General features: G+C 50.0%; 1 protein-coding gene across 1 annotated transcript in view; it reads right to left on the minus strand.

The window, feature by feature from the left end:
* CSMD2 (CUB and Sushi multiple domains 2) overlaps positions 1-23,503 on the minus strand; it is a 616,901-nt gene that overhangs the window by 257,089 nt on the left and 336,309 nt on the right. Inside the window, exon 13 of the mRNA XM_018046480.1 lies at positions 14,272-14,454. Coding sequence (XP_017901969.1) covers positions 14,272-14,454 — 183 coding nt within the window. The remainder of the gene's footprint in view (positions 1-14,271; positions 14,455-23,503) is intronic.

The following is a 23,503-nucleotide window of genomic DNA, read 5'->3' on the forward strand; positions in this document are numbered from 1 at the left end:
CGCCACATCCTCGTCACACCCTATTAAGGGAAAGTCTTCTTCCTACTGCAATAGCCAACTGGTTTTCTGTCTTTAAATCTCATTCTTTTTGAATCCATCCTACATGTTGGCTCCAGAATGGATTTTTGTAAATCACAAATTCTCATGATGTTTCATCTTTGCTTGGAACTCTTGAAAGACTCCCTGTTGCACTGAGGATAAAGCCTGAACTTCTCTAAAGGGCACAAAAAGACCCCAAAGACCAAAGGCCCTTGCCAACCTCTTTTATCTTTATTTTCCCACCTCCCACTGCCCATGACATTCCAGTCATATTGGACCACTGAAGTCCTGCAAATGTGCAAGTCAAATGCTAGGTCTTGCTCTGGCTATTTTTTTCTTTCTAGAGTGTTCTCTCCTCCTGTCCATCTGGAAAACTCTGTTAAGCATCTTTTCCATAGAGTGGTGTGGGCTCCCTCCCCCCATTTATGCTTGCTAGCTGCAGCCATAGAGTCTGTATGCCAGCATCATTCTGCTCAGCGCCCACTGAGGTCTGAATGTTTGAGTCTCCCCCCGCCCAGATTCGTACACTGAAATCCTAATGCCCATGGGTGATGGTAGTAGCCAGCAAGGTCTTTGGGAACTACTTCAATAGTGAGGATGGTGCTCTCATGAATGGATAGGGTCAATGCTTTGTAAAAGAGGCCCCAGAGAGATCCCTGGTCCCTGTCCATCATGGAAGGATATAAGGAGAAGACTGAGACCAGCAGGAGGGCCAGGAGGAGGACCCTGGCACCCTGGTCTCAGAATTCCAGCTTCCAGAGCTGTGAGCAATACGTTTCTGTGGTTTATAAGCTACCCAGTCTGTGACATTTTATTATAGCAGCCTGAAAGCACTAAGGCAGCACCCAAGCCAACCTTGACCATTACCCCACTGGCCTGAGAGGTGTAGAAACTCCACGTTAGGAGGCGCTGGCTGGCCAGGTGTCCTCCAAACCAAAGCCTCTCTTATCCCTACCATTTTGGCTTTGTCTTTATAATAAAACTGACACGAACATGATTAGTAATAACTATAATAAAACAGGAAACCAGTACTTATCAAGTATTTGCTATCTGATTGGTACTGTAGATACAATAGTGAATAAGACATATATTGTTTTAGGAAATTTACAGTGTCGTGAGGGCACAGGCAATCAACAAGTAAAAAAGCATTGCTTACTGTGCTCGAGTATATTCCCTGCCCTTCCTTGCTGCCTTATAGGCAGAGCCCTCTTGCCTATTCCATCGACTTTGGCCTGGTGACTTCGCCCCATGGAAGGCGAGAGGGCATGACATAGGGACGTTCAAGCAGACACCTCCAGAATGAGAGGCTATGTAGGGATCCCCTGAGCCCTGAGGAGCTGCACCTGACCTACAGCCCTTATGGGATGCAGGTGAGAAATAAATCCGTGTGGGATGCAAGTGAGAAATAAATATTTGTTGTAATTCGTTGAGATTTTTGCACGGTTGATGCCATAGCAAAAGTTGACTCATACACTTAGGACAAGGGATGGAGAAATGGGAAAGTGAAGGATGGCTCTTCTGGATGGGGTAGTCAGAGAAAGCCTCTCTGAGGAGGTGATGGTGGTGATGAGAAGGATCCAGCTTCCTGAGGAGCATTCCAGCACGGTGAACCTCAGGTCAAAGGCACTGAGGTGGGAAAGAGCTGAGTACCCAGAGGTCTGAAAGAGGGCCAGGGCACCTGGGAATGGTGAGAGAGGGGAGGGGGCACGGATGACGGGAGAAGGAGGAAAGAGTCCATCTCTGCACCTCGTAGATCTGTGGCTCAGAGACCACCTTCGGCATCCAGGGTGCTCAGCTGAGGCTCCATGCCTTTCTTGGCGTGGAGTCTGTCGGGTCATGGTTGGGGAGATCACAGAACATAATGCCCCAACTGGGACACTTTTGAGAACGAAAGATGGGACCACTCAATAATTGCCTTAGGACGGAAGATGTAAACTGGGATGGTCCCAGGCAAATATGGATGGATGGTCATCCCCACACGTGGCCTTTTACTTTCCTTCCACAAAACCGTCTTTTATCCTGAGCAAGTAGTTCCTCATTCACAATCCAGTCCCTTCTGGAAGAAAATCTTAAACAAAAACTCACCGGGAGGGCTCTGACAATGGCTAGACTCCTGTGTCCTGCGATTGGACCTTGACTGTGACCCCTGAGAGACTGGCTAGGTTCTTGGTATAAAGTAACTGCTCATCAGCACCAGGCCAGCCTGTGGGAATTCCCTGCTGCCTGAAACTATCCTGTGTCGTGATTGACTTTAGCCACACCTATGGAAAAATGCCCACTCAAACCACTCCTAGAGCTTATTCTGGGGCTTAGATCCTCTTTAGACCTGCTCGGAGGTCCCTGCCAAGGCCAGGCTCTGAGCTGGAGGCTCATCCTGAGCTGATGACTGAGGATCTCCTATCACCAGCAGGCAGGACAGCTCTAGTCCCTGATGATCTCAAGTGTGAGGACGGCGCCTGCCCTGTACTCCTGGGAAGGAGTTCACTCTGCACTCCCCGGGGCTCAGCTTTTACCCAGAAGAAAGACCATAAATTCTTAGGAAAGTATATGTAGACAGATCAAGCCCCTGGGCCCCCAAATTTGGGTTTGTCTGGTGTTGTTTAGGGGAGGAAGTTTCTGTACCTCACTTTCTACTTCCACATGTAGCAAAATTCAACTAACCACTCTGAAATCACACCTTGGTTGTGAAGATGCATTACGATGAAGCTTCTGAAAGGCAAGGAGTACAGTCCTGAGCCTGGGCACCCGGGTATTATACGACACATCAATTTTCGCTGAATTGGAAACAAGGGCCATGTCCCAGTGCTCCTGTTGGAGACCACAACTCCACAAAGGCCTCTGCTCAGCGTACCTCTGAGTCTCAACCAGCCTGCGGGGGTGACAGCAGGGTCTCCCCACCTCTCCCCAGCATAGCCCAGTCCTCAACCAGGAAGGCTCCAGACCAAAAGGTTTGCACTCTGATCCTCAGTAGTTCTTCACCTATTCTTCATTAATGTCATCAGCCAGACATAGCTATGAGCTGGCAAGAAGTCTGTGGGCATGATCAGCCCCAGAACCCAAGCCTTCCTATGAGTTCAGGAGAATGCAAGAAAGGGTATAATCTACATTCCCAACAGCTCAGAAGGTGCTCCTGGGACCCTCTTGGAGAGCCCCACCAGCTTCTCCAGAGCATCTTCCCTCAGGGAGACTAGAGCTATCCATGGTCCTGGCCACTCTAAGCCCAGTCCTAACTGCAGACCAGCAGCCATTGCAAAGTGGAAAATCACACTTAGTGGACGTCCCTGGATCATAAGGAAGTACACTCGGATCTTCTTCCAGGAGAATCCAGTGATACAGGTGAGTTTATAGTTAGCCTGAGAGAGCTACCTTCAAGACCATGGTCGGAGCAGGTGGGGGCGCGTGCTTGACCTGTTTCCCTGAGTAAGATGTGAGTTAACGAGGTAGCCGAGGGGAGTAGTCCTGTCACCGAGCCCATCTCCGGAGACCCCCAAGATTGCCTTTGTTGCCAGGAAGGAAGGAAGGGTCATTGTTCCCCCAAGAAGGGTAGCCCAAGGCTCTGCTTGAAGTCCAGTCCCTACAAAAGGCGAGCAGTGTCTCCCCGGGAACCTCAGAGCCTGAGAATATCCGCAGCACCAAGAGCTTGATGGGGATGCGCTTCCAAGCGAGACGGCAAGTCCGTCTAGAGGCTCACAGATGGGGGAGGGTATTGGGAGAGCTTCGGGCCCCAGCCCCTGAGTCAGCAGCTGTGGAAACAGACCCTGATTAGAGAGGCTCTGGGTCTCTCCCATAGCTCTCTGAGCAGACATCACGGAGCACCGTGGAAAAGGCACAGTGCTGCTGCGTGGGGAATGCACTTGTTGTACACAGAAATTCAAAAATTTTATAAAGGGAAAAGAACCTGTTTGCTCTGATCCCCAAACTGAAAGCCAAAGTGAGAAAAGCAAATATACCCACTTCCCCGGCCCCAACCCTCAAGGAGAGGTCACAATGCAGGATAAGACCCCTAAAGTTTAGTCAGTTTTCCCAGTACACCCAGGTGACTGTGGTGCCCAGATACCTTGGCCCAGGACTCTTAGGTGTAGGAATATGGCCTTTGGTCTGGGCCTTATTCTAAGCTGTTTTTGCAGTTTGGTTCTGGATAGATTCCTGGGTTTGACTGGGCTGAAATTTTGCCCATGATGCTCAGAAGAAATCTTCTGAGAATCTTCCAGTTGGAATGAATTTTTCTTCCTTACATACTGGCAGCACTTTGTGGCCACATCTCTAAATTGTAGTGGTTCAAAGATTGATTTACATTAAAGAATGTGCTTATCACACTCACTAGATCATGAGGTGCTGGAGGACAAGGACCACATGAGAATTATTCCCATCCCTGTCCTAGGGTCGAGCAGCACTGAGTCAGGTGTGGAGCAGGACCTCCCCTCCACATTTGCTGCATTCAGAGAAATGAAAGGCAGGTGATTGAAACACTGAGTTGTGATGTCACAATACTGAACTTTGCACCCCATTCCCCACCAGGATATCAACATGGAGGTCAACATTCCTTGAACCCCAGAAGGCCAACACCATCATAACCACCCACATTATGCCAGCCTCATAGCAACAACGTATGACCACAACATATGACCACATAAATTCTAAACCCATGCCCCAAGAGGCTGCCATCCTATCAGGGGACCAAGCCCCTCAGGAATGACCCCAAACACTCCTGCAAGCAATCAGCACACAGAGGGTATTCCTTATTAGGGGGTTTACTATTCTGATAAAGATCATCTAGGAAAATTTTAGAACAATAATTCCTGGCTCCCATCCCAGACCTGCTGAATCAGAATTTCTGGAGATGAGACCAAGATTCTCTATTTTTAAAAAGCCTATGAGTGATTCTAATAATTAGCTGGGTTGGGATTCATTTTATATTGGGCAGGGCCACCAGAGATACTTTCTTCCCCCATAAAGTATCAATTTAAAAATAAAGGTAACAAGTGATGTTTGTGACCCACACTAGCCTGGTGGGAAAAGTGTAGATTTTACTTCCTTGGATGTGCTGGGTGCCTCCTTTGTGAGCCACCCCTGCCCATCCAGTCTTTGCCTGATGAGACCCTCCACCCCAACTCTCCAGTACAATGAATACCTTGGTTCTACAGGCTCAGTTCTTACAGCCAGATCCTGAGCCAAGCCCAGCCAAGGCTGACAGTCACAGGAAGTCCCATCCCCTCAAACATATGAGTATGGCTCCCCAGAGTCAGCATTTGGTGGGCTTGTGAGGAGCCTGGCACACCCACAGGCGCACAGAGCTTCCAGACCCTCCCCACCTGCCATCCCTGCCCTACCATGTGTGCCCCAGCCCACGGACTGGGCTGCTTTCCTGATTCGTGGTTTCCTCTCCAGTCCCTGCTGTGAGAGAAGCTCTTAATGAAAAGGCAGCCTCTTGCCCGGGCTGGGATGGTCTGCCTGGGTAGACGCTCTTCCCCTGGTGAGGACCAGAGGCCACCTTCCCCCATCAAGTATCTGCCTATTTAAGAACAACAGTTAACAAGCAATATAGGACCCAATCTAGCCTGGTGAGACAAGTGTTAAAGCTACTTCCTTGGATATTCTGATTGGAAATACTGGCAGGCCTCTTTATGAGCCATCTGTTCATCCACGGTCAGTCCTCCCAGCCCCAGTCTCCCTCAACTCCAGGTTTCTCTCCCCAGGCTGCCCCTGTGGCCCCATCAGGCTTCACAGCCCTGACTTTAGTGCCCATTCCCCATTGCAGGAGCAGATACAGACCGTTCCCACCTCCTGTCACTGCCAGGACTTTCTGCTCTGGAAAACGAACCCTTTGAGTTACTGCAGACCGTCTACAGAGCAGGCACCCCCAGCTCCACCACAAGCTAGCACACGTCTTCAGTGTCCATGTGCTGGGGGACCGGGTAACAGAGGAAGGGGGCCTGAAACCATCTGGTTTCAATTTCTAGGAATTGACCTGAAATTGACAAAGTTGGACCAAAGCAATCTCCAGGTTCTCTGTTACTCTTCCAGGGGCACATGAAGGTTCACGGGACCTTTATGGAAGCCCAGAGAAGTAAGAAGAACGTCATATCAGCAGAGGGAGCTCACACCACCCTTATCGTGACCCCTACCCTGATTACAAGCAATTACCAGGAATGTCATCTGTCATACTGACGCTGACACTTTCAAACCCCAGCTGATTCCAGTTCTCTCTGAACATTTGAAAGAGGCAGTTTCCAAGGACTCTAGTTATCGTGATCATATTTTCTGGGATGAAGGAAAGGATGCTTGAAACTACACTTGTCCTAGAAAACCTGGGGTTAAATATTTACGGGGAATGTGAGGATTCAGCCACGAAGAGCAAAACTGGGCATGCCTCACGTGTCAACAGGGCATTGCGGTTGAGGTGGGAGGGGAGTGAAAAAGCAGCTGCCTGTTTAAAAATACAGCTAGCAAGCGAAGGATGTGACCTATATGAAGAAAACCACAAAGCTGTTCTATTTGGAAAAATGAAAGTAGATGAACAAAAGAGTGACGCATCGCGTTTCAGGATGGGAAGCCTGCGTACTATAAAAATGCCTATTTTCCTGAAGTTAATTTATAGTTTAATAGGAGCACACATACAAAATCCCAATAGGATTTTTTTTTTACTATGACAAAATGATTCTAAAATTAATCTTGAACAGCAAACAGATGAGAATAACAATGAATATTCTGAAAGAGAAAATAATTAATGGAGGAAGGAGTAGTTTCCAGCTCTGCTAGATATTAGAACATATTATAAAACAACAATTAAAATTATTCAATACCGGTGCTAAGATAGAAATGAGCAGCAGAACAAAGCGGTGAGTCAAGAAACAGACTTAACTACATCAGAGGATTCAGAATGTGATAGAACAATTCATTTGCCTCAAATCAAAAGGGAAATGAATTACTTAATAAATTGTGTTGGAAAACTGTGTAATAGTTTGGACAATATCATACATTCATCTAAATAAACTCCAGATGGATTAACAAATTATATTTAAAAAATCAAATTACTGACAAATAACCAAAAATAGAACAGACTGTTCTTTCAGATCGGTGGCAGAATGATAACTTTGTCAGCTTTAAAAAGAAATCACAAATATCGAGAGATGTGTCTGCATAAATATGTAAAACAACTGTACAATGCAAACTAGCAAAACAGAAAGAAAGAAGAAGAAGGCTGGAGACTGGGGAAAATATGTATGTCAAATGGAAAGAGCCTTCAAATTGAAAAGGAAAACACCAACGCGACACTCTCATAGCCACGTGTCAGGACAGACAGTTGCTACCCAAGGGCTGCAAACAGCAAATGCTCCAAGTCCCTGCGGGGCAGGGCTGCACCCAGGCCAGCTGGAGAAAGGCCAGGACCAGAGTCCTGTAATGAAATCCTGACACCTCGTGCTCCAACAGGGACATGCTTCCAGCCACACATACCCAGCAGTCTCTCTCTAGATCCTCCTCCATGGACCCTACCTCCCTTCTTTCTTTCACTCACTTTGGGAGCAGCCAACTCCTTTCGGAACCACTACACACCAAGTACGTAGAGACTGCGCATGTGTGTGTGCACACTTGCGCATATGTGTGTCTATGTATCCAATGAACCTCCTCCTTTTGCAGAGCCCCAGACCCCCTGGCTTCTCTCAGAACCCAGTACTGCCATTAGAGTAGCTTTCTTCCCAGCAGGGCCCCCACTCCGTCCTCCCATCTTTGAGGCCCAACTGTTCTAACAGCATTGATGAAAGTCTATGCTCTAGGAACAGACGGGTTGTTGTTCCCCTGTCACACACCTCCTGTGATGCCTGCCACATCACTGGACCTCAATGAATATGTGTCAAATAAAAGAATGAACCTTCATGGGGCTGTTTCTAAACGCATCTGATTCACCAATGCTTTCTAGATGGAAAAGTAAACTTTGAACCACAAGAGCCCACTTTAATTTACATAATTATGTCTGTCTTCATGTGAAGGCGAGCTCTTTGAGGTCAAGGGCTGTGCCCAGTTCCTCTCTAGATTCGCAGCACTTATCATAACATTTGGCACTTCATGGAAGCTGACAAGGGTGTAAGTTGACAAGTTGAAAAGGCCACACAAATACTTGAGATTTGGCGATGCTGGTAAGGATTGCAAGAGATACATGTGACCTATATGAAGAAAACTATAAAGTCGTTAATATTTAGAAAAATGGAAGGAGATGAACACACAGAGAAATCTATGCCATATTTCTGGATGGGAAGGACATGTGTTATACGAATCTTAGTCTTAATCTTCAAGCTTTTGTTACTGACATTATGACCTGGCAGAACATTTTGGGGGAATGATATGAGTATTTTTAAATGTTCCTACTCTGGCCCAACAACCTCATTTCTGGAAATTTACTCAAGGACAGAATTCAAGAAAAGATATAAAAAGGTCATATGCTTGAGGATGGGGTTCCAGGTGGCTCAGCTGGGAAAGAATCTGCCTGCTAATGCAGGAGATGCAAAGGACGCAGGTTCTATCTCTGGATCAGGAAGATTCCCTGGAGAACAAGTGGCAACCCACTCCTGTGTTCTTGCCTGGAAAATTCCATGACAGAGGAGCCTGGTGGGTTATAGTCCCTGCGATCACAGAGTCAGACATGCTTGAGCACACGTGAGCACGCATGCTTGAGGGTGTTAAAAGCTTATAAAAAATACTTGAGCTATATTGCATTTCCCCCAGAGGATAATTGGCTAAGTCATGGTCCACTCACTAGACAGAACGTTCCATAGATTTTAAGACTGGTAAAGCACGAAAGACATGTCGTAACATGACAAGATACGCAATATAACATGAACTTCAAAAGACAGAATGCAAGGCGGTATGTTCACTTTGATTAAAACCATGTGAAATATGTGTGTGCCTGGGTAAAAATCAAAAAGGAATGGCCAAATTGCCTTTGGTTGAAGGAAGTGAAATTAATATCTTATTTATTTAAACTTTTAAAATACTAGACTATACCAAAAGCCTGTGCTGAGTAGAGGTCCTTGGACTCAAGATACTCCTTGAAAGAATTACAGTACCTTGTATGGACATGCCACTAAGATCTCTCCCCTTTAGCCTGAGCAGGATCATTCCCAGAGGAGCCCCAGTTTAGAATTTTACCAGGATTGGCCACACCTACTCACGCGGCTGATTTGGTACATAGTAGGTGCTCAATACATCAAAATGGGTGGATAAATGGATGGGTAGGTAAAAGTAAAGATGAAAAAAGTAAAGGAAAAGTAAAGATGAAAAAAGTGACTTCAACAAAGGTATATTGCAACCTGAATACTCTTCGGAAGGATTGATACTGAAGCTCTAATACTTTGGCCATCTGAGTCACTGGAAAAGGCCCTGATGCTGGGAAAGACTGAGGGCAGGAGGAGAAGAGGGCAACAGAGGATGAGATGATTGGATGGAGTCATTGACTCAATGGACATAAACTCGGGCAAACTCTGGGAAACGGTGAGGGACAGGGAAGCCTGGCGAGCTGCAGCCCATGGGGTCGCGAGGAGTCAGACACGACCTGGTGACTGAACAAGTGCAAATACTGGTGTAGTCCCAACACGGGTCACGGATCTAGCCCTTGTGAATTTGTTTCACTCTTGTCAGTTTCTGTTACTTCATGGGAGTGGCTCAGACCACTGTTTGTTTCTCAGTCTGGACTAATGTTGCCGTCCTAAGCCTTCCATGTCCTTACTGACCTCTTGAATTCTGGAAATCTGGGGCAATAGAGAGAGCGTACATTTGGAACAGACGCCAATGCTGTCAGTTAACACTTCAAATTCCAACCCATCATCTAACGGTTCTATAACCTCTGAGCCTCGTTGAGCTTTGTTTTCATCTGTAAAATAAGGCAGTAACTATTCCATGATGCTGTAGGGAAGAGTCCTATCTTCCCAATGACAAAACATGTAAGAAACACTGGCATCTTCCTTTGCCCCATGCTTCCTCACTGTCACGGTTCAACAGTTTCTGATCATGACCTAATTTAAAATGCAAATACACAGATTTCATCATATTTAGAATCTGACAAGACTAGCTTACCCTATACTGGTGGTTCTCCATCCTGGGTGACTTTCCCCCCCAGAGGATACAGGCAATGTCTGGAGACGTATCTGGTTGTCACAGTTAGTAGTGGAAGGGGTGTGTGTGCTTCTGGCTTCTAGTGGGTAGAAGACGGGAGGGGTGCAGCTAAAACATCCTAAAATGCACAAGAGCACCCCTCATAAAAGAATTATCTGGCCCCAGATGTCAGTAGCGCTGAGGCTGAGAATCCCAATGATCTGAGGACTTAGTCCATTCTTCTGACCAGAAATCTGAGTGTGTGTGTGTGTGTGTGTGTGTGTGTGTGTCCATGTCCAGAGCGTGCAGAGGGAGTGGTTGAGGGGAGTAACTCAGCGGAGAGAGGATGGGAGGGTGCTAGGAGAGGGCCATATCCTGCAGCATCCCTGTATGGAGCACCCTCCTTTACCTCCCAACCCTCCAGCCCCGTATCCTCTGTGACACTTTCCTTGAGCCCCTGAGGACCCACGTCTCCCTTCCCTGGTCTCTCAAGGACCGCTTGCTGATTTGTAACTCACGCTGAATGCATCCCTGTGTATCCTCATTTCACACCTATGCCATATACATTAGGAACCGAGCAATTAGGATTCACGCCTTCTCGTGGTGGCTTACAAAATGGCCAACGGAAGCTGGCATCTGCAAGGTCTTGGCATTTTCCTGGCGAAGGCTGTTTTGAAGCTGCTTCTGCAAGTGGCTGCTAATGGACCGATAATTGGTTTCCTGGCTTCCTTACGAGGTGTGAAGAGTTCTGCTAGCCTGTCAACAAAGCATCACGTGTTGTGCAACCCACCATCAGTTATTTGTATCTTCCTTCTATTGTATCTCTTGTTGTGGAGAAAGAAGGGGACAGGGTTATATGGGAGAGGCTCCCACATGGTGCTTTTGTAAGGAAGCCAGTGAAACAGGCCGAGTTTCTGGGAAGGTGAAGGGTGCTTGAAACCCGGGGGGCGCTTTCTCACCAGGACCCCGGGTTGAGTCCTGCAGGTGGAGCCCGGCACAGGGCAGACATGCAATGGGAATACTGTTGAATGGATGGGAAGTGCTACTGCTGCCGCCTGCTTTGGAGCAGCGATCCCTGGAGATGTGAATCAGCCAAGGAGGAGGAGCGCGGAAGAGAAAAGACACCGGTTCCATCTTTTCCTCCAGAATGCTTCTCACGGTAAGGAACCGAGATGAAAAAAAAAGACCATCTACTGACCATCTATGACTGCGAAGGCAGCTCGCAAGCCAACATGATTCCAAAGTCCCTGCTCGCTGCAGAGAATGTTTTGGGACATGAAGGCGAGAGTGTACTTGTGTCGTCTCGGCAGGGCCATTCCTGAGTCAGTAACAGTTTTGAAGAAAATGTTGCAAGAGAAGGACAATGCAAAGCTGTGCACTTCTCTGGACAAGCACTCAAAGAAATCTGAGCCTTCAAAACACCCCCAGCTTCAAGTCCTCTGCAAAACCCTCAGAAGGAAAGAACGACATTGTTTGCTAAATATTGTGTTAATATTTACCGTGACTAACATGGAAAATTAGGGCACTGAAGCTGACATTTGCTAGAGGTGCTTTTCTGCATACATTTATGACCATATGATAAAGCAGAGACTGACTGGACTATTCTATATTGTTATAAATGCTTACAGATATTGTCCTTTTTTCTACGGACCACACACTATTATAGGATCACACATCTATTATAGGATCACACACTATATTATATATTTGATCTGGGGTCAGGAGGAGAATGCCACATTTTAACTGCATCCCTCGAAGAATGAGCTCTGTATAAATGACCCACTTTAGAAAGTGGTTTGCAAGTGTTCATGATGGAAAATGTGAGGCCCGTCCGTGTCATAGTTGTCTTTTTCTGTAAATATGATCACAAAGGCTTAGAATTGGGGAGTACAACGCTGTAAGATAGATCAGCAAAGCAAACTTCCGAGAGAAGCTGCCCTGGCCAGAGCCAGGAAACTGAGCCAAGACTGACACAGGTCTCCAGATGCTGAATCCCTAATTCTCTCAGCGCACCCAGATCATCTTAGTACCGTCTTTCACCATGAGTTAGACCGGGAGTTCCCTGAAGGCAAAGCCTGAGACCCAGGGATGCGTCAGATTAGGGGCTGGGGTCTCAGTAGAAGCTGACAGATGGCACTCACTTGTGACCTTCCTCATGGTGCAAAGGCCTGGGGCCAGCACGTCCTCTCTGGCCTCCTCCACCAGAGCCAGCATTCCTGAGACTCCAGCCGTGTCTGCTACATCAAGACAATTAGAAAAACCTGAGTGGTGGCAGTACCTTGGGGATATCACCCCCCATCTCCCAGAATCATCTGGAAGAAGAAGTGCCATCCTCCCCCCTCCCCCCATCCCCAGAGTGCCTGCTTCACAGTTCTCATCAATAAGCCTCAGGCTCCTCTTCCTTGTTTTAAACCACAGGGAGCACTGGCCCGTACCCGCCAGGACTCCTCTGCCCTCTGCTTCTTCTCAGCTGATTGTAAGCAGTGCTCAACATCCTGTCAGCTTTCCTCCTGGAAGCAGAGAGCCTGCTGAGCAGCACTGACTGAAGTTTTCAGAGAGATTTCCTGAAACTACTTCTAAGAGCCAAAAGGGCAAATAAATTCCTGGAGGGCTTGAGTGACAGACCTCCTCGCCTCCCGGAGGCAGCATTTCTCCCGGAGGCCTGCGTTTCTCAGTTTGTGGAGTAGGGAGCTTTATCCTGGTTCTGAGTTACTGGCTGGCTCTGAGGCACACTCCACTCCTGCCAGCTCTCTGCCCTAAAGTCTGACCCTTTCCAGTTCTCTCTGCTTTGTTTCTCCCAGATGGATTTCAGAGATGGAGCCCCCATGCTCCCTGGGACTCCTGCAGCCCAGACCTTTTGCCTTCTGAGGACTTGACTCTGACCGGCTCTGCAGGGCTCCGTTCGACCTGCCCATTCAGCCCTAGGCTCATCTCTGAACCTGCCCAGCCCTGGTCCCTGCTAACCTCCCCTGCCCCCTGCCTCACCCCCAGCTTCCAGGGTGCACGTTGTCAGCCACTATATTCTAACCACATCAGGCCAGAGATCCGTGACTGATTCCACACAATATATTTTTTGATAATTTGATTTGCTTAATGTACATCTAAGAGCAATTTGATCTTTAAAAACCTCTGCAAGAATCTTTACATAAAACTCACAAGTCATAAAAAATGCTTTGCCAACTACACAAAGTGATTTTTTCGTTGTTCGAGAAGTAGTCACTGTGGTATGACCCGGCTCAGCCATTCCCGAGCCAAACTCTCCATCATCACAGATATTCCTTATAGTCTCCCAGGTTACTCCTCTCCCCGCCACCAGGGGCCAACCTTGTCTGTGAGGCAGCACCTGAGAAACCCACTGAGAAGCGAGAAGAGAAGTCAGGCTGCCAGCCCTTCCCTGGGGAAAGCAGATTGTAAGAGACGGAGGGTGGCGGGGGTGAGCGTTGGGAGAAAAAGAGACGACAGCCCAGAGAGGGAGAACCTTTGATGCCTGAACAAAGACCAAATCAGACCGCTCACGCTAGCTGATTTCCCTGGGAGCCAGGACTTAAAGTATTATTTGCGCCGGAAAGCAAAGTCAGACCATCCCAGAGGAGGGAAGAAAAGAATCCTTGTTGTCCCCAGAGAACAGAGCACTCAATTCCAACCCCTTCTCCCAAAGATCAACAATTCAAAGACAGCTGGATCCCAACCCCTCCCTACATCTGATGCAAGAGGAAGCAATTGGATGAAACCCGCATGTCCCAGCACGGCCATGGTATCCCACAGTACCCCGAGGCTGGCAGAGCGTCTAGAGTCTTACGAACTTTGCCAGCACCTTCCACCCTGACTCGACTGTGTGGTGTCACCGACAACTAGAACGGTGAGGAGGAAACGTCTGGGTTTGACAGTGCTTGCAAGGGTCACCAGGAGGAAGGCGGTGTCGAAGAAGCCCCAGGTGTCAAGAGCAGTCATGCTCAGTGCCACACCATCCACGTCACTGCCAGAAATGAGGACTCAGCCAGAGACGTTTCAAGAAAGAGAAGAAACCAACCAGAGTGAAACTGTGGTTACAACCCTACGAGGTTCCCAAGGACAGGGCCCCCAGATAAGCTAGGACATGGGTCCCCGGCTTCTGAGTAGAAGCGACCCCCCTCCCTGCTCACTTACACACGCAGCCTGGCTTCTTAGCCGACCACTGGTTATTCTTTTGGCACGTGATTGCCTTCTGCCCCACCAGCTCAAAGGCAGGCTGGCACTCAAACTGGAGGGTGTCCCCGTGGCGGAACCGGGAGCCTTCCCGCCGGCCGTAGGCAGGTACGCCGGGATCTCCGCAGCTGCCCTGCTCGATCTCTGCAAGAGAGGAGAGGAGAGAACAGACACACGTGGTGACTCCACACCGCCTGAGGCTGGGGCGCCATGCTGCACCTCCGCCACGAGGGCTCGGCTCGGACAGATCCCGTGGGCGTCTGATGAGAAGCCCTGCAAGGTCCTGTTTAAAACAGCATCCTGGGAGGAACGGGCCCTCTGGCTCCGGGACTCCGCACCCATGAGGAGCCCTCCAGGTGCTTGGCTGTTTTCATTCTGGGAAGGTGGTTGTACGTTCCCTGTGAGACACCGTCCTAGGGATTCACGGGTTCACAGGGTTTGAAGCCTTCTTTCCTGACTGGACTCTGCATTCAGATTACGCCTGTTCCCTGGTAGGTTTCAGGCTCAGTCCCTTCCTGAGCGGTGAAGGAAAGAACAAGAATGGGAGGGAGGCTGCCTTTGTGCACCCAGAGATGATGTGAGAATCAATATCCACTGCCTTCTGACCTGGAAGCACTTTCACAAAGATATATTTTTAATTCTGTTTGAGACAGAAGCAGATAAAATGAAAAAACACAGGACTCATCAGGTATGCTTCTAAAGTTCATGGGATCCAACAGTGGTGAGTCACACAGGCAGTGGGTGCCCCCAGACAGCTCTGGAGGTCTGGGCTCAGGGGCATGATGGGTGGACGGCCTGGCGGGAGAGTCAGTCAGGACTGAGACACCCCGGGGAAGTCCTCTGTCCTGGCCACGGCCCTGGAGTTTCCTCCAGAGTCAGCCCCCACTTCTCTGAGCTTGGTGCTGTGAGAGACGAAGAGCAGGAGCGGAGGAGGGGAGGCGGTGGGGAGGAGGAGCTCGGATCCCAGGGAGGAGGGCACCCCGCAGGAAGGACCCCGAGTCATGAAAGAAGTGACAGATGGTGAGGCGAGGACCGCAGGAGTCCTGTGATTCAGGGGCCTGGGGTAGTGGGAGTGTTTGGTCACCTTCCCAGGACTGTCAGGCCAATGTGACCCTGCCTTTTCCGTGGGCACCGCTATGGGCTGTCGGAGTCACAGTCCCCAGCGTTGCTGTGCATGGCCTGACGGGGGTGATTCTGCAAAAAACTCTCTCACCACAGCTGTTGGGTCCTGCGTGCAGATCAGGCGAGCCCCAGGCACTGCTGCCTTATCTGGACGGTGGCCGTGAACACTGCCACCGTCAAGCAGGCAGAACAAGGTGCTCTTTTGCTGGGATTGCGTGAGTGTGTGTGTAAGTGTGTGCAAGAGAGAGTCAGAGTGTGTGTGTATGTGTGAGAGAGCATGTGTGTGTGTTAGAATCAAAGTGTGTATATGAGAAAGAGAGAGTGTATGAGAGAGAAAGTCATTGTGTGTGTGTGTGTGTGTGTGTGTGTGTGTGTGCATGTATGTGTGTGAGAGATAGATCTAAGTCAGACAGCTCTTGCTGTCCTTGGTTTCAGGGAAAAGAGGGTCTGCGTGACCAGGCATGAGGCCTGAGGACTCCAGTACGGGTCAGCTCGCCCTCCTCTCATCTCAGGCATGCCCCTGATGGCTCCCTCTGCACACGCTTGAAAGCACAAGCCAGCCCTCCCCCGAAGCCAGCTCTCCTGCCAGGCTTGGGGGAGCGCGGCCATGGAGGTGCTCCCGGGAAGGTGGCCCCTCTGCTCCAGGTCGTGGAGCCCCAGGAGACCTGAAGAAACAGAAGCAGGGGCCCCGAGACAAGCCAGCCTGGAGGAGTGAGTGGCGAGGCCCCCCTCCTCCCTGCGCTGTCCCCAGGCATGCTGTCTCAGGGACACGGGGCCTTGGCGAAGACTTTCACTGTGGGCCCTCTGAGAGCTGGAGGAAGTCACCCACGTGTGAAGACAGAGCTGGAACTCACTGTCTGGGAGGGGACCCAGGTGTGAGGCATCCTGGAGAGGCCCCGGTGTGCTGCAGAAGAGGTGAATGTGGGTCTGCCTGCCTGCGCCCCAGACCACACCAGCTAGTCTGGGGGTGTGATCAGCTTGAGAGAACAAGCATCCTGGGGGGAGGAGGGAAGTCACTCTGCTCTCTCCACTCTGAAGGCCTGGCCCCGTCCACAACCATTCCATTCTGGCTGCTGTCAGTGTGATCAGAAGCATAGGGTGAGCACCTACTATGTGCCAGTCTCTGTGCCAGACACTTGGGACCTGGACGTGGGCTCTGGTCCCAAAGACTAAACCGTCTGGACCAGGAAGCTAGTATTCGTGACACAGGTGCACACAGCTCACGCTGGGAAGGTGGGGCTGGAGATGGGGTGTGGGGGATGGGTGCAGAATTTCAGGGAGCAGCAGGCACTCAGTCATCTAGGCAAACATGATCTTAGTGCAGCGTCTTGATTTTTAGAAAATCAAGATTGATGCCTATAAATCAAATCCAACAGGACGAGAGATACTAGAACTTAATAAAAAGACCAGATCTGACTCAGCACTTGATCACTCACCTTGCTTGCCTCATCCTAGTCCTGGGCATCAGAGTCATTATTGCATTTTTTTTTAAAATTTTGGATATTTTGCATTCATCTTGGTTTTTAAAGACTAGAACAGTAAAATATTGAGCTGGCCAAAATTTTATTCACACTTCTCCATAAGAGGTTATGGAAAAACCTAACATGAATTTTTGGCCAATCCAACATTATTTATTGCTGAGTTCTTTGGTGCCCCCACACCTCTCTCTTCTTAGCCCAGGCATCAGGGGAGACTTCTTGGAGGAGGTGACGTCTAAGCTGAGGCCTGAAGTCTGTGCGGGAGCCAACAGGTAAAAAGAACAAGTGGGATTCGTTCCAGTAATATTCGCAACAGCCAAGACCTAGAAACAACCTATGTGACCACTGATGGATGAACGGATAAAGAAACTTCGGCATACATGCACATTGGGATGTTTTCAGCCACAGAGAAGGAAATTCTGCCGTTTGTGACATGGATGAACCTTGTGGGCGTTATGCTAAGTGGAATAAGTCAGAGAAAGACACATGCCAGATGATCTCACTTATAAGTGGAATCTAAAAAAAAAAAAAAAAGAACTCACAGAAACAGCAGAATGATAATGATGGTTGTGGGTGGAGGGGTGGAAGTGTGGAAGTGGGGAAATGGGTACAGGTGTTTCAAAGACACAAAATTCCAAGTATAAGATGAACAAGTCAGGGGAGGTGCCGCACAGCATGGTGATTCTGGTTAATGACACTGTTGTTGCGTTCTTGTAAGTTACTAAGAGAGTGGATCTTAAAAGTCTTCAACACACACACACACGTTGTAAGGTGATGCGTGATGGGTGTATTAACTAACCTTCCTGTGGTACTCATTTCACAATATATGCACATATTTAATCAACACGTTGTTCACCTCAAATTGACACAATGTTATGTGTTAATTACATCTCAATAAAGTTGGGAAAAAGAGAAAGGCATTAGTGGGAGGGAGAGGAGAGGAAGGACCTTTCCTGTGCTGCAGGAGCCCGAGCAGAGGCACAGAGGTCAGGCTGTTGGCAGGACTGCAGCCCTAGCAGGGACAGCAACTCATCCCTGTGATCACAACGGATCAGCAGTTCTGACGATGTGCTGGTGGCCGCTTGGAGCACTTCACACATGGTTGACTCCTTTCATCCTTACAGTGCCGCTGTAAGCTAGGTACTACCACTCCCATCTTAAAGGTGAGGAAACCGCGGCACAGAGAGGTCATGCAATTACCCGAGGTCATATAGCCTGGAAATGGTGGATCTAAGGTCCAAACCCAGTTTGTACAGTTCCAGGGCTCTTCACCACCACGCCACATTGCCTTTCTATAAGCACGAGTACTTTCCACAAGGTGATGAGACGTGAGACGGGAAAAGGCAGGCAGGGTCAACCCACAAAAGGGCCTGTGTGGCTGGCTGATGAGACTGGACTCCAGAGTGTAGGCAATGGCAGAGGGTGGGGACTCGAGAAGGGGTTTCATTTCACTAGGCATCTCATGATGTGGATTTTAAACGGTCACCCTGACTGCTACCTGGAGAATGATCTGGGGGTAGTGATTCTGGAGGCAGGGAGATCACTCACTCACTCAACAAGCATTGGAGCGTCTACTTAGGGTGATCCTCTGCACTGGGCAGGGTGTGCAGAGCACATGGCAGACACAGGTCCTGCTGCCTGGAGCTTCCTTTCTAGAGGGAGGCTCCTGATCTCTGGGGGCTGTGTGGAAGTTTAGAAAGGAGTGGCCGCAGGGGAGTGGAAGGAGCTTGCCGGTTACTGGCAGGAGGCTGAGTGTGACAACGGGGCGGGCACAGGGTGGGAGAAGGGGAAGATGATCCCCAGAGAGGAGATGACTCGAGAAGAAAGCGCTTCTTCAAAGAGAACAAATAGAGAGAAGTCAGGTGGCAACTTACGAGGACTGTGGACTTGAGGGGGCAGTGGAGCAGGGTTTTTAAGGTTGAATAACTTGAGGGGGCAGTGGAGCAGGGTTTTTAAGGTTGAATGAACCAGACTGTAATTACATGATGGGGAAGGGGAGAGAGGGAGAGACAGAGATGGAGAATATGGACTGAATGAGAGACACTGAATGGTCAGCTGAAATGGACAGTGACAGCGTGAGGTTCTGGAGAAGGCAGGAGGCCTGGGACCAGTGCATGCCTTAGAGATCGGGAAGCGCCCCTTCCCTCGTGATGCGGGGAGGGCAGAGGTGACCACAGCGACCTTTCAGGAAGGAGAGCAGGAGGCTGAAGGAGCTCTTGTGAAGACACAGGCTCTACATTACAAGCGGAGGAGGAGGATGGGTCATGACGTTTGCTGAAGGCGGGGGACCGCGCGTGGGGAACAGGAGGCAGCGCTGAGCAGAATGTCTGCCATAATCCCCTGGAGAAGAGGATGCACGGCCATGGACCCTGGGTCCACGGAGGGGCTCAGCTCGTTTTCAGGGACACCTGTGAGCAGGGCTGTGTGGCTTGCCCCAGAGCCCTCATATTCTGGTTCACATGCACGTGGAGAGAAGGAAGGGCAGTGGGCAGGGAGGTGAGGCTATTGATCGAAGCACAGCTGATGGGTGATGCTCGGGCCCGAGGCTGATGGTGGAAGGTCATGAACAGAGTAGGCGGGGGAGGGGATGGGGAATGGAGAAGCCAAGAGAAAGACGTGAACAGAGTAGAGGGAGGAGGGAGTGGAGGAGCGGGTGGAGGAGCAGAAGGCGAGGTGCGGAGAGTAAGGTCCTCACCCACAGGAGGTGAGAGGGCTGAGAAACAGAAAAGCAAGTGACAGCGAGACTCAGGATGGAGAGGAAGAGGCTGGTGACCTGGACGAGGAGGGAGTGAGCAGCAGAGGTGGAGACAACCGATTCAAAGCAGAAGGGTGTGCATGTAGGTGGAAGGCACGGGAGAGCAAGCACACGAGCCTGCCTCTCAGGGGTCTGTGGACAGGAGCTGCCTGCTCTGGAGAGGGCTCCTAGGAACGGTGACCTCGGTGGAAGTCAGGTTTAAGGGTGCATTTGGTGAAGAGGTCCAAGACATTGGAGAGAGGGAAGTGCAGGCTACAGAATCAGGATTGGGTGGGGAGAGAGGAAGAACAGAGGGGGTGGCTCGAGAGTGCCTTTTGGAGGACTGAGGGCCTGGGGGCTGGCCCTCAGCACCCCATGTCTTGATCTAGACCTTCCCTCCAAACCCAGGGTCAATCCCTGCTGGAAACACACGGGAACCAAGTCCCCATTGCCCTTCTGCCGGAAAGGCACGTGAACCTGACCCTCCTGGCTGATGCTGACCAAATCTGAGGTCAGAGCCCAGAACTGAATCCCTAAGTCAAATTCTGACTTGGAGAAGATCATGCATGCAGATTCCTGTTATCTGGCTTAACAGAATTCTATTTTAAAAGTGTTTACCTGTCTCCCTCCCTCCTTCTGCCGATCAGAAGTGAGCTGGCGAATACCAGATGTGAGCTTCAAAGACCCTCAGAATTCCATCTCCACTTGCGTATCCGCTTTCCCTCTTCTCTGCTGTTTTATCCCTATCGTCTGTGATCAACCGTACCATCTTCTCCCCAGGTTTTCCCATTTCTAATACCAAACTGGAATCCTCTTTTATGACAACATCTGTAGAAAAGGAGCTGCGTCTTGTGTCTCTATAAATTCACTATTTGATGAGCTCCAAGAAGGGAGCGCCACACGGAGGGAGAGGGGCGGTGAGTGTGAGCTAGGATTCATGGTCTTTCCAATGGGGTGGGGCGCCATTCTTTCCTTCACTGACTCACTGTCCCCTCGGCCTGGGCTACAGCGTCCTCTCCTCCCTGAGGTCCCAGGGCCCACCGCTCACGTGACAGACTTCAGCCTAAGACGGCACCTCCTCCGAGCTCTCTCCCTAACCAGGCTCCCGAGATGCCTAAGACGTCACCTCCTCCGAGCTCTCTCCCTAACCAGGCTCCCGAGATGCCTAGGACGGCACCTCCTCCGAGCTCTCTCCCTAACCAGGCTCCCGAGATGCCTCCCTTTTCCTTTGCCGTCTTTGCACTCTGGTCTTTCCTTTGTGCACTGATTTGTAAGTATCTCTTCAGTAGTTACTTTTCCAGACACTGCACATGTAGCAGGGAAAGAAAAGAGCAAACCCCTTCACCTTCCTGGAGCCTACTGTCTGTGGGGCATCAGGAACAAGCAGATTCACGCCACAGCCCCTTGGTGCCCCGCTGGCCGCCAGGTGGCCTCCTTGTTGCTCCTCTCCCCACCCCCTGGAACGTAAGCCCTGCAGAGGCAGGCATGGTTTCTGCATTGTTGATCTCTTACTACAGTGCCTGGAGCACAGAGCACGCTGCTCAGTATGTGAGCACAGCTGATATGTGTTGCACGGGAACTGTGCCAAATGCCAGGCTCAGTGCTAACGATGCAGAACTGCCCGACCCATGGCCCCCTGCCCCTGCCCACTCACAGTCAGGTGGGGCTAGAGATAGTCACAGTGTACACGTGGGATGCACCTTATCACACCACCCAAGCAGGTGTAGTAAGGCAGCTCCGACTCAGCCTGGGGCTGGGAGAAGCGGAAAGACTTTATGGAAGTTTCCCAGGCAAACAGGGGAATCAGCCCTTGCTGACCACTTCCTGGTGGATCCTCTTTGCACCGTCTGTTCTCCATCCCATCCCTCGTTGCCTCAGCCCACTTCTCCTAATTTCTCACCTGGGCATGTCATCAAGCAAAAACTGTTCCCCTGCCCCTCCCCTGGACTCCGTACTCTGCAAAGCAGTGCGAGATCGCTAGTAACAAACATCTGATCATTAGTGTGCCCTGCTCATTGATTCTCCCATGGTTTCCCATAACCCACAGATGAAAACCCTAACTTCTTGGCATGGCAGGACCTTTGCTAACTCCTCCCACCCTGGTTCCATCTTTGTCCATCTTCGACCTTGAGATTTAAACACCATAAAAAGGAGCCACCTGCAGGGAGGCAAAATAACACCAGGATGACAAGCAGGGCTCTGAAGTCAGAAAGTCCTGGGTCTGTATCCTGGCTCTGACACTAAGGAGTAGGCCTTGAGTACCTTTCCTATTCTCCCTGAGCCCTAGGTTTGTCACCTGTAATATGGAAATGGTAATAATAACAGCCACCTTGCAGCATTGTTTTGAGGATTAAATGAGTATAGGTATATCAGACAACTGTCAAAATGTCCAGCACGTGGCACGTAACCAGTAGCCAGGAGGGGTTTCCTCAAGGTCATTACTGGTCTGTTGCTAGCAGACTCCAGCCGGCTCACACAAGGCCCTAAGTTGGTACCTGCTGTCTGCTCGTCCTTAATGAACACCCCCTGCTTGTCTGTCAGACAAAGAATCTTCTTTCAGTGTCAGCTCAAGTGGTTCCCACTTGGGGATGTGCCCTTGAATCATTCAGGCAGACTTAGCTTGCCCTCTTGCTCTCTCTCTCTGTCACTCCCAGCCCCCCTTGGACAATTTATTTATTTCTTTATTTTGAAGAACAGAAGTTCAGTGTGGCAGGAAGTGAGGATGAAAAGAGATGAGCCTGGAGAGATGGACTGAGGAGACCATGAAGAGCCCAGATCGGCTCCTTACAACCAGAAATCCCACCCCTTCTGTTCTTTGTATCTTCAGAACCAAGCACAGTGCCTTATGCATCCTGAGGGCTCCAGACCCGTTGTTCAACCAGCATAGTCTCCTGACAGGTGACCAGGACACCTTGGGTGCTTTAGACGACCTCTGGGCATGCCTGGATCCCATGGATTTCCTGGGAACCACGTCCCGCTCCACGTTTCTCCTGATGATGGGAAGGTCACAGTCAGGCAAGAGGCAGAGTGCGCCTGTCTGTGTGTCTCTGGGAATCTAGGCACCGTTCTCTGCACACAGTTGTCACAAATGGGATGGAGGTGTGGGTGGATGGGGTGCGTGACATTCGTCCCTCCCAGCTCCCTCCTCCATCACACTGTTACGGGTGTGTCCACAGGCTGAAGGACGCTGGGAAACGGGTGAATATGGTGAATACGGGCGAAGATAAACATAAAGAATATCCAGGTTGCCCCATACTGTTTGCATCAGCCCCAAACTGGAGCTTGCCATCTGCAAAACCCCATATATTCAAAGAATATATTTCATTGGCAGACTGTTGCAGTTTAGTTGCTAAGTCATTTCTGACTCTCTGTGATCCCATGGACTGTAGCCCACCAGGCTCCTCTGTTTATGGGATTTCCCAGGGAAGAATACTGGAGTGGTGGCCATTTCCTCCTCCAGGGGATCTTCCTGACCCAGGCATAGAACCCACGTCTCCTGCATTGGCAGGCGGATTCTTTACAGGGAAGCCACCAGGGAGGCCCCTGCTGGCAGATTACTTCCTGCCAAGTTTTAATGGGGCAATACCCTCTGCTGTTTACCACCCCTAGCAAACCTCTGGGTCCTGGTCCCTGAGGAAGTGTTAAGGGTGCCATGGAAACTCAGTGAGCATCTTGGGACCATGCCTGATGTCATTCCTTGTTGAACCTGGAAAGTCTGGGCCTTTGAAATTATGGGGGTAAAGCAAGAAGAGGGAGAGGTCCCGAAAGTTACAGACCTGGGGCTGAAAATGGCCACGTGCTTGGCACTCTGAAAAGGAAAGGCGGGGTCCAGAAAGGAGCGGAGTCAAGATGCTGGGCT

Source organism: Capra hircus, chromosome 3 (genome assembly GCF_001704415.2).
Source record: "Capra hircus breed San Clemente chromosome 3, ASM170441v1, whole genome shotgun sequence".
Taxonomy (NCBI): Eukaryota; Metazoa; Chordata; class Mammalia; order Artiodactyla; family Bovidae; genus Capra; species Capra hircus.